At 44.4% G+C, this 12,284-nt stretch overlaps 1 protein-coding gene across 1 annotated transcript in view; it reads right to left on the bottom strand.

Moving 5' to 3' along the window:
• The window catches only part of SDHAF3 (succinate dehydrogenase complex assembly factor 3), a 53,622-nt gene extending 41,687 nt beyond the window's left edge, over window positions 1-11,935 (bottom strand). The window contains exon 1 of the mRNA XM_080664940.1: window positions 11,688-11,935. Within this exon, the coding sequence (XP_080521066.1) occupies window positions 11,688-11,861 (174 nt within the window). The 5' untranslated portion in view covers window positions 11,862-11,935. The remainder of the gene's footprint in view (window positions 1-11,687) is intronic.
• Window positions 11,936-12,284: the final 349 nt, after the last annotated feature.

The raw sequence follows: 12,284 nt of genomic DNA, 5'->3' as shown, positions 1-12,284 counted from the left end.
CATACTACCCAAAGCAATTTGTAGATTTAATGCACTTCCCATTAAAATACCAACGGCATATTTCACAGACCTAGAAAGAACTCTCCAAAAATTCATCTGGAATAAAAAAAGACCCTGAATAGCCACAGCAATCCTGAGAAAGAAGAACAAAGTAGGTGGGATCTCAATACCAGATTTCAAGCTGTATTACAAAGCCACTGTTCTCAAAACTGCCTGGTACTGGCAGAAGAACAGACATATGGATCAATGGAATAGAATAGAGAACCCAGAAATCGACCCAAATCACTACGCTCAATTATTATTTGACAAAGGAGGCATGAACATACAATGGAGTCAAGACAGTCTCTTCAATAAATGGCGCTGGGAAAATTGGACAGATACATGCAAAAAAATGAAACTAGACCACCAACTTACACCATACACAAAAATAAACTCAAAATGGATCAAGGACTTAAACATATGACAAGAAACCATAAAAATACTAGAGGAATCCACAGGCAGAAAAATCTCAGACATATGCCGAAGCAATTTCTTCACTGATACTGCTCCTAGGTCAATGGAAACTAAAGAGAAAATAAACAAACGGGACTACATCAAAATAAAAAGCTTTTGCACAGCAAAGGAGACCATCAATAAAACAAGAAAGCCCACTGCATGGGAGAACATATTTGCCAATGATATCAACGATAAGGGTTTAATCTCCGACATTTACAGGGAACTCATGCAGCTTAACAAAAAGAAGATAAACAACCCAATCAAAAAATGGGCAACTGATCTAAATAGACACTTTTTGAAAGAAGACAGAAGGAAGGCCAAGAGACATATGAAAACCTGTTCAAAGTCACTAATCATCAGAGAGATACAAATCAAAACAACAATGCAGTACCATCTCACACCTGTCAGAATGGCTATTATCAACAAATCAACAAATGACAAGTGCTGGCGAGGATGCGGAGAAAAAGGAACCCTCGTGCACTGCTGGTGGGAATGCAGACTGGTGCAGCCACTGTGGAGAACAGTATGGAGTTTCCTCAAAAAACTAAAAATGGAATTCCCATTTGACCCAGTGATCCCACTTCTAGGAACATATCCCAAGAAACTAGAAACACGAATCAGAAAGGATATATGCACCCCTATGTTCATAGCAGCACAATTCACCATAGCTAAGATTTAAAAACAGCCTAAGTGCCCATCAGCAGATGCGTGGATTACAAAACTGTGGTACATCTACACAATGGAATACTACGCTGTGGTAAAAAGAAGGAGTTCTTACCATTTGCAACAATATGGATGGAGTTGGAGAGCATTATGCTAAGTGAAATAAGCCAGGCAGAGAAAGATAAATATCACATGATCTCACTCATTTGTGGAATATAATGAACAACATAAACTGATGAACAAAAATAGATCCAGAGACAGAGAAACATCAATCAGAACGTGAAACCTCAGGGAAGGTTGGGGAGGGTGGGGGTAAGGGGAAGAGATCAACCAAAGGACTGCATGTAAGCCTAATCAATGGACACAGACAACAGGGGGGTGGGGTCATGAATGGGAGGTGGGGGGTAATGGGGGAATAAGGACACATATGTAATACCTTAATCAATAAAGAAATTTAAAAAAAAGAATGTTGCTCTTTATTATAAGCTCTCCTATACTAATTATTTTTTAAACTACATGTATACATTATTTTGACTTTTTTAAAAAAGTTTAAGTGAATTAACTGAAAACAAGTAAGAGTTTACTAAAGCAATGTGAAGCTCCCTTTGTTTTTTATTTATTTTATTTTTTTGTTAATCCTCACCCAAGGATATTTTCTTTGCCATTGATTTTTAGAGAGAATGGAAGGGAGGGAGATAGACAGAAATACTGATGTGAGAGAGACACATCGATTGGTTGCCTCCCACACATGCGCCAACCAGAGATCGAGCCCTGTAGTGAGGTATGTACCCTTCACCAGAATCGAACCTGCAACCCATCACTCTTGCATGACAACGCTCTAACCCAGTGGTTCTCAACCTTTCTAATGCTGCAACCCTTTAATACAGTTCCTCATGTTGCGGTGACCCCCAACCATAAAATTATTTTCGTTGCTACTTCATAACTGTAATTTTGCTACTGTTATGAATCGTAATGTAAATATCTGTGTTTTCCGATGGTCTTAGGCGACCCTGCTAGCGGTTCTCAACCTGTGGGTTGCGGTTGAGAACCGCTGCTGTAGAGCCTAAGACCATCGGAAAACACAGATATTTACATTACGATTCATTAACAGTAGCAAAATTAGTTATGAAGTAGCAACGAAAATAATTTTATGGTTGGGGGTCACCGCAACATGAGGAACTGTATTAAAGTGTCGCGGCATTAGAAAGGTTAGGAACCACTGCTCTAACCACTGGGAAAAACTGGCTAGGGCAGAAGCTCCCTTTCATTCAATTCTAATACTCCCTACGTAAAATTTCATACATTTATTCTTATACAACCATAAAATATATTTATTTCATAAGATAGTAAGTAAAACCAGTAAAATTAACATTATGCATATGTAATCCTTTATGTTTAATTCTGTGCAAAAATTCACTTCAAATTTTTAAGACTACATGTATACATACATACACAATACAGACACCCCTACATACACATACAGATCTAGCATATTGATACTGTCATGCTATTACCATTATTTTAAATCTGTAAATTCAAATACATTTTAAGTCATCTAAATAAAAGGAACATATACCTCTATGTTCCAATAACATAGAATAAAGCCAATAATATATGCAAAATTGATCAAATATTGATTTTTTAAAGAAAACACCTTTAGTTAGTTTATATGTAAGCATTGTTATGACATCTCATGACACCAATAAAAGTTAAATGTTCCTAAATAAAAACATCTTAAAAGCTTCACTAAAAATCCAAATACTTCAGAAGTGGAAAAAAAGAAAAATTTTATGTTCCAAGGATACACTGTTTCATATCCTTCCTCTTCATTATCCCTTTCTAATCATTGGTTATGGACCACAATATGGCCAAAATTTTTTAAAAGGTAAAACTTAATGTAGAAAACATACATGTGTGACATCACCATTCAATAAACCATCACAAAAACACTACAATGAATAACACGCAGAATAAACAGTATAATTGAGAATCCCCAAATGACTGGCTCATACTTGGTAGATATATCCCACACACACATGATCCATCTACTGAATAGAGAGGTAATTCATTCCTTTTCTCCCCAAAGCTAAAACACAAACTACAAATCAGGATGTTCAAAAGCAACATAATGAGGTCCCCAAATTAGTTAAGAGAGGCGTACAATTATAAAAACTGCAAAATACCCACTCAACCCTAATTACACTAAATTTAAAAAACTCTAAATATAGGTGACATGCAACTTAATCATACTTTTATCTGATGATCCACTTCAAAGTCATAATAAGAAAAAGATGTCCCATGTGAGCTTCAAATGGATGGTTACATTAAATTTGAAGTACTTCCTCCTCTCTAAAACAAATACCAAAAAAAAAAAAAAAAAAAAAAAGCAACTGTTATGAGATCTAAACTATCACACAAATCTAAACAATTAAACATAATCAAGAAGGAAAAAAGTATGCTCCTTTGCAGAAGTAGTTAGGACAAACAAATACAGAAGAAGAAAACAGAACAGTTCCCGCATTATGCTACTACCTTCATTCTCTTAACTCCTAAATGTTAGTGGTCTATCTGACCACCTTTCCCTATGTTATACCCAATCTGGGCACTTTCACCACTCCTCTGGACCACCAACTACAGATAATATCTCCCGAGTGTCAGACCAATATACATCTCAGAACATCTCCACTTGACTGTCCCACCAGAATTGTTAACATAAAATGTACTATTCTGGTTTTTGGTATCATGGTCTAAAGCCTGAGAGTTATTCATTCTAATTCCTCCCCTTCACTAATCCTTCATCAATCCCCAAATCAAGTCCTATTCTACCTTAAAAAGGCTAACACCTAATCCATACTTTCCATCCTCACCTCTGTATGGTGCAGGCACAAATATATTTAGGATTATTACCTCTCTCCTAACAGTTCTCCCTATCTTCAGTCTGGCTCATTCTTCAATCATCTTACCTAATAATAGAGAAACATGTAAATTGACCATACCTCTGCTACACCCACAGCCAATCAGAGTGAGTATGCAAATTAACCCAACAAAGATGGCGATTATTTGCATACATACCTAGGAACGGGAACCTCCTCAGCACCCAGGTCACTCCCAGCTGGCCATCAGGTGGAGGCTTTAGGCTTGGGAAGGGGCCAAGCCTGTGATCAGAGGGGCGGGGGGGGTCTCCCTTCCCAAGCCTAAAGCCTGGGGCGGAGGCTTTAGGTTTGGGAAGGGGCCGAGCCTGGGATCAGAGGGAAGGGGAAAAAATCAATGGAAACATATCCTCAGGTGAGGATAAAAAGAAAAATAAAGAAAGAAATGTCATATCCTATGAAAGACACATCTTGAAAATGCTTAAAGAAAGTTGTCATTTTTTCATGGTGAAGGGACTAGAGTCCGTGTTGATGAAAATACCTTGGCGGCTGCGGTGACTGGCAGTGGCTGCAGCAGCGGGGTGATGGGGCTGGCACCTTCCCCTGATCAGCCTGGTCGCCTCCTGTGAAGGGAGGCCAGACTGCGGCTTAGGTCTGCTCCCAACAGGGAGCGGGCCTAAGCCATCAGTAGAACATCCCCTGAGGGCTCCCAGTATGTGAGAGGGGGCAGGCTGGGCAGAAGGACCCCTCCCCAGTGCACGAATTTTGTGCACCAGGCCCCTAGTTCCTTTATATTGCTGCTAAAGTAATATTTCTAGAATATAATCTGAATCATTTCCACCACTGCTTAAACTCTTTCAACAATCCAAAATAAAAACTTAGTCCTTAGCAGAATATCCTGTCTCTTGCTAGCTCTTTAGCTTTATCTCTTAGTCTCCCATATAACACACTAAGTTCCAAACACATCACCACAGATCTGGGGGAATCATACTACTACTTACCTCTGCATATGTTATTCCCTCTTTCTAGAAAGTCTTTTTCTTGACATAGTCAAGTAACTTTGACTTGCTCAAGACTCAGCTTTGACATCACATGTGGCCTTCAACTTCTCCCATTCCCTCTTGCTCCCATAACAGCTAACAGACAGCCTTTTATACTATACTAGAGGCCCTGTGCACGGAATTTCATGCATGGGGGGGGGGGGTGTCCCTCAGCCCAGCCTGCACCCTCTCCAATATGGGACCCCTACCAGGATCGGGCCTAAACAGGCAGTCGGACATCCCTCTCACATCCAGGACTGCTGGCTCCCAACTGCTCACCTGCCTGCCTTCCTGCTTGCCCCTAACCACTTCTGCCTGCCACCTGATCACCCCCTAACCACTCCCCTGCCAGCCTGATTGATGCCTAACTGCTCCCCTGCCAGCCTGATAGCCCCTAACTGCCCTCCCCTGCAGGCCTGGTCACCCCCAACTACTCTCCCCTGCAGGCCTGGGTCCCCCCCAACTGCCCTTCCCTGCAGGCCCAGTCGCCCCCAACTTCGCTCCTCTGCCAGCCTGGTCACCCTTAACTGCCCTCCCTTGCAGGCTTGATCGCCCCCAACTGCCCTCCCTTGCAGGCCTGGTCCTTCCCAACTGCCCTCCCCTGCTGGCCATCTTGTGGTGGCCACCTTGTGTCCACATGGGGGCTGGATCTTTGAACACATGGGGGCAGCCATCTTGTGTGTTGGAGTGATGGTCAATCTGCATATTACTCTTTTATTAGATAGGATAGAGGCCTGGTGCATGGGTGGAGGCCGGCTGGTTTGCCCTGAAGGGTGTCCTGAATCAGGGTGGGGGCTTCCTTGGGGCGTGAGGCAGACTGGGCAAGGGGCCTGTGGTGGTTTGCAGGCTGGCCACACCCCCCAGCGACCCAAGTGGAGGCCCTGGTATCTGGAATTTATTTATCTTCTATGATTGAAACTTTGTAGCCTTGAGCAGAGCTAAGCCTCCTGCTTGCTCCGTGGCCACAGCCATTTTTGTTGGGATTTATTTATCTTCTATAATTGAAACTTTGTAGCCTTAAGCGCAGGCCAAGGCAGGCCAGGGCTGCAGAAGCTTGGCTTCCTCCATCGCCAGGGGCAACTCAAGCCTCCTGCTCTCTCCAGTTCTGTGGCTGCCACCATTTTTGTTGGGATTTATTTATCTTCTATAATTGAAACTTTGTAGCCTTGAGTGGAGACCTGGGCCTGCCTGGGTGTGCGGAAAGCTTGGCTTCCTCCGTTGCCAGAGAAACCCAAGCCTCCTGCTCGCTCCATGGCTGCAGCCATCTTGGTTGGATTAATTTGCATACTCATTCCTGATTGGCTGGTGGGCGTGGCTTGTTAGTGTAGCAGAGTGGTGGTTAATTTGCATATTACTCTTTTATTAGATAGGACTAGAGGCCCGGTGCACTTGGTGGGGGTGTCCCTCAGCCCAGCCTGTGCCCTCTCGCAGCCCTTGAGGAGGAGGCCTAAGCTGTCAGTCGGACATCCTTAGTGCTGCACTCGCCAGCCGTGAGCCCAGCTTCTGGCTGAGCGGCGCTCTCCCTGTGGGAGTGCACTGACCACCAGGGGGCAGCTTCTGCGTTGAGCGTCTGCCCCCTGGTGGTCAGTGTGCATCATAGTGACTGGTCGTTCCACCGTTTGGTCGATTTGCCTATTAGCCTTTTATTATATAGGATTATAATTAGAGGTCCGGCGCACACAATTCGTGTGTGGGGCCTGGCCTGCGATCAGGGCCATCTTCCCCAGCTGCCCACAACTGGCCCTGCCCCCCGCCACCACCCACTCCCGGTTCCCCATTTGCCATTGGGTGATTGGAACCTGACCACCGGGGGAAGGGACCAAGAGGTCGGCTGTTCCCGCCTGCTCGCCGGCCCTGGCCCTGCCACAGGTTGCCCTCTGTGTGTGGGGCAACTGGTGGGGCGGAGGCCTTGGCCTGGCACCACCCACATCCCCCACAACCCACCCCCAGTTCCCCATTCAACATCAAACGATCGGAGCCTGCCGGCCGGGGAAAGGGACCAAGAGGTGGTCAGTGCGCCTCATAGTGACTGGTTGAGTGGTTGTTCTGGTCGTTCCACCATTAGGGTCAATTTGCATGTTACCCTTTTATTATATAGGATTGTAGATTATATTCTACTAAACTTTGGACACCATGAAAATAAAATAGTTATTATTCATTTTTGTGTCCCACATGACTAGCACTTCACCTGGCAATAATAAGTGACCAATAACTATTTATAGAATGTTTAAGCCTTTTTAGATTTTCCCAGAAACAGAACTTCCACTATAAACATCCCCCAATAGACATAGAGCAAAGCAGCCATTTAAGAAAAAGCACAGTAGCCAGTTAAGAAAGCAAGAGACACAAACAAATGGGACAAAAAGAGAAAATTAAAACACATGGAGTCTCTTCAGAGCAGCTCCTGGAAGCTCACTGTTTTCTACTCTGTCTCATCCTATCACAAATGTTTTACTTGCTATTTAATTTTCAATGCCTATTATGATTTCCCAGAAAGTAAGTTCTTCTCTCCACAACTGGGTAAGCACAGAGAGAAGAAAAAAGGAATGCACTGTCTAAATCAGCTATACTTCAAAACTGAGCTAGTTAACACTTTAAAATGCCATAATAAATAAGACCCCTGAGCTACCCAGCCCCAACTCCACTTCCAATAGTTGCCTCCTACAAGACTTGAGAGTAAGATTACAATAGATATTTTACCAACCAGTTATCAAACGTTCTCCCTAACAGATTCTCAACATCTCATCCTGAATTTACATCTTTCTCTTATGGTAAGGAATTCTATAAAATCACTATTTACTCTGTAAATATGCATTTACAGTTTTATCCTAAAGATAAAAGGAAATAGCTTTCTCCTACCTACCCCAACTGGTTCTTGAACAAAAACTTCCCAGCTGAATTCCCTCTAATATTGGCCACAGTTGTCCGTGATGACAAATCAACGGAATAAAAAACTCTCCTCCTAATACTGTGGCCTCTAATATTCCCAAACCTTCCCCTTTCTTTTTTCCAGTGGTACCCAACTGCCTGTTAAGTAAAACACATTCAGAATCCATTAAATTCATAAGCAGTTTCAGAAGTGTGTGAGAGAATCCCAGAGACCAACTCCATGTAGCACAGTACATCCACAACTGTGCTACTCTCAACTAGCATGACATAAACATAGGCATCAAGCTTGTAATATTCAGATAATGTGTACCAAGTTTATAATCATAATTAATTATGTCACTCTCAATTAGCTTGATATAAATGTAAGCATCAAGCTTGTAATAACACTCAGATAACGTACCAAGTTTGTAATCATCATTTACCAAAAACAACAGAAGTCCATTCCATAACTAGTATCACCAAGTATAATAATCATAAATTAGATGTTCTAAAAAACACAAGGGGAAAACGACTTAGAAGGCCAAACGAGGAATATCACTCCCGTACTGCTGCCCTAGCCAGGTTTTTCTCCCCTCCAAGTCATTACAATCTTCTCTAGCTTCATCTTTGGAAAACAGAAACTGGCTCTCTTGGTAGAATCCACCCTACTTATTCTAACTCCCACACTTAGACTGAGGTGCCTTGTAATTGTGAGAATTATTATTTTATCCAAATAGATAATTAGATTTAACTTACCTTTACCCAATTGCTAACAATAGGATTCTAGCCCCATGGAACACACTTTTGTTCATTTAAAAAAGAAAAAAGTAAAAATGCTAGATCAATAACAGGGAAGAAGGGACAATGCTTCCCTACAGAAACATTTCCAATTAATAAATTCAGAATAAATGAGAGAAACAAAGTCACATTGGAACACAATGACAAGATCCATCAGTGAATGCTAAAATTAGTTGGCCACGTTTAAGGAGAAGAAACAGGATATCTGTATAGCCTCAGAGTATCTCCCCCAAAATATGTATTAATTTCAAAAAGGAAAACAGTAACTTTATAGTGGAGAAACTTGCATATATCACCTTAACCAAGTGATCATGGTTAACATCACCAGTAATAAGTAAATGATATAATGTGCCCTTACATGATGTATTCAGAAGGGCAGGTCGCCCTAGTGGGACCCTTCCCAATGATGCATATAACCAATCTAACCAAGAGAACACATCAGACAAACCCAAATTGAAAGACATTCTACAAAATACATTCTACAAAATAACTGACCAAACTTTTCAAAAAAGTTATGAAAGGTAAGAAGAGATTGAGGAACTGTCATAGACTAGAAGAAATTAAGGAGACAGGATAACTAAATACAACGTAGGATCCTGGATTGGATGCTGGAACACATTAAGAACATTAGTGGAAATACTAGAGGCCCAGTGCACGAAAATTCGTGCACTCGGGGGGGGGGGGGTCCCCTCAGCCCGGCCTGCACCCTCTCACAATCCGCGACCCCTCGGGTAGGGTCCCTAGGGCCTGGCCTGAGATCAGGGCCTATCAGGGCTTTCCTTCCCCGAGCTGCAGGCAGCTGGCCCCACCCCCGCCGCTGCCACTGCTTGCCATCTGTGCAGCACTGTCCCCCTCCCCTGCCACCGGTGGCTCCCTCTGCAGACGACAAGCTGGGGAGCAATAGCTTGGCTAGCCTGGGCCTTTCTCTTTCTTTGCTGGGGGGCGGTGCCAGCCCTGCAAGGGGCCGTCTGCCTAGCTGATCACCCCTAACTGCTGGTCTGCCTACCTGATCACCCCTAACTGCTGGTCTGCCTACCTGATCACCCCTAACCCCTCTGCCTGCCTGCCTGATTGCCCCTTACCGCTTGCTTGGGGGCGGGGCCAGCACTGACTTCCGGTTGGTCAGTGTCCGGTAGTTACTGGTCAATATGACCCAGGGTTTTTATATATTAGGATGGGCAAAATGTGAATAAAGGCTGTAGTTAACAGTACTGTAGCAATGTTAATTTCTTAGTTTTGATTATTGGCTGTATAAAATGTCAACTCAAGAGGAAGCTGAGTGTAAGACTGTGGGAACTCTGCACTGTCTTTATAACTTCTGTAAGTCTAAAGTAATTTCAAGAGAGGTGTGTGTGGGGGGGGGGGGGGGTAACCCACCCAAAAAGCTGAATTCCTGATATCAAGCCACCTAGGTTGAGCAGCACATGTTTTACTTACCCAGGTTTCTTTAATGCCTCAGTCTCTCCTCCAGCCTACTACCAATTTATACTGAGTCCCTATTCCTTCCCAAAGAGCTTCCAAGTTCTAATACTTTAGGACTTCTCCAAGTGTCTTTACTTCTTCCCAACACAGAGCTAGACTCTCCTCCTGTCCTGCCACAAACTGGCCTGGATTGAAAGATGTGACTTAAAAACCTTAATATCTTATATTGCCATTAACAATTTACAAAGTGCTTTTTAAAAACATTTACATGCAAAAATTTAGAGGTGTATGTTGCAACTACTGTTATTTCACAGACAAGGAAATAAGATAAGAAAAATGAAGTGATCTGACATATTTAATAAATGCCAGAACCTGAATCTGAATCCAGTTCTGACTCCAAGACCAAGTTACCATATTAAAAGATACCAGTCTGCATATAAGTACATTCAACTTCCTTGGCTCCAGGCAGGCTACTGACATCTAATACCCATGATATTTAGGAAAGTTCTAAATTTCACCTTTGTCCTAAATGTCCGTCTTGCAAGCCTCTAAGATTCTACAATTACGAATTCTGGGATTCAGTGACAAGGTTGTGTGTTCATCCCACCTTTATGATTTTTTTAAAACAGACTTCAGTCATCTCTTCAACCATCAATATTTTAGGCTGAAGAATCGCTCACCTGTTCTACAAACATTGCTTCATGCTTTCAGATAACTGAGATGTCACTCTAATCTCCAATTCCATTCATTTATTGATATTTACAAATCAGAACTAGGGGCAATCCTAGAGGGTCCTGAACCCCACCAAATTCTGAATATCCTTTTCCTTCATTAAAAAAAAGAAGTGGGGGGAGTCAACAGGTTAATTCCTAATGCATGTGTCTGCTTTAAATTTTGTGCAATGTTGCCGGGCAACGTGACCTGAGACTCAGGAGAAACCAACTTTCACCTGACTTAATTGACCAGCCTTTTTTCCCCTTCAACGCGTGTCGTCCCCCAGGCTTACCTGATTTCTGTGTCAACTGAGAACATTATTAAGGCCCACCAAGGTGCACTGAGGTTTAAAAGATAGTCATTATGGAAACAAGCCTCTCAGTTTGAAAACTTAGAGGTACTGACAAAACCATTAGTTTATTAACAGGCGCTTGCTCGGTGCGGGGACTGGAGGGGACTGAAGCTCCTCGAGCACCTGACGGTGATTGATTCACTTTTGTAACCTCCCTTCTCTCTCCAGCGGCGCCTGCACAGCAAGGAGCTCGCACAGCCGAAATGAACTGCAGACGCCGATGTCCCGGCACCTGGTCCAGCGAGGAACCGTGCGAGAAACGGACGGGCTGGGGATGCAACTTGGGGAATAACTTTGGAACAGCTTTGCGCCGTTTAACTCAAACGGAACAGGCTGCCGCTGCGTGGGACCCGGGAAAATCAGGTGGGACAGGCGGTCTTCCACGGGAACAAACCGGGACACCTGGGGCGGGGGGGGGGGGGGGCGCCCAAGGGTGGAGGGCGGAGAAAAGGGGGCAGCACTTGCCTCCCATTCCTGCAAGAACCGCCGGGCCTCGTCAGCACCAACCGCCTTATGTCGCCTAAACTCGTCCTTCACGTACTGGTCGCCCAGGGCTTTGAGGTCGGGGGGCAGCGCGCGGTGCAGCAGCAAGATGCGCCGATACAAGGCCCGCACCCGCGCGACGTGCGCAGCAGGCATAGCGCCGCGCGTGGGCCTTGGGCCGCAGACCGCGCCTGCGCACAGGGCGGCGCGCGGCGGCTCCGCGCCGGGGATCCGGGAGCCCGGAGCCGGGCGGAAGAGGGCGTGCGACCTCTAACCGGTTTGGTCCGCCCTAAAATCAGGACCTTCCGGAAACGGAGCCACGGCGGCGGGCGGGGCACCGGCCGGTTGCTGTCTGGGCGAGGCGTGGAGTCGGGTCGGAGCCGCTGAAGGGCAACGTCCGGATCAGAGAGGACGCCAACTACACAATCGGCCTGAGCCAGTTGTCACCCCACAGCCACACCCCATCACTTTTACATTCATCTTCCTCTCTGCCCTCCTGATAAAGGCCTGAGAAATCCTTCATCGAAATCAGCCTCCTCCAGGAAGCCTGCCATGCTTACCTCGATGCCAGAGGGATTC

This window comes from Plecotus auritus (genome assembly GCF_963455305.1).
Source record: "Plecotus auritus genome assembly, chromosome: 4".
Lineage (NCBI taxonomy): Eukaryota > Metazoa > Chordata > Mammalia > Chiroptera > Vespertilionidae > Plecotus > Plecotus auritus.
The sequence above is the reverse complement of the archived record's forward strand: the minus strand, read 5'-3'. Positions and strand labels throughout refer to the sequence as shown.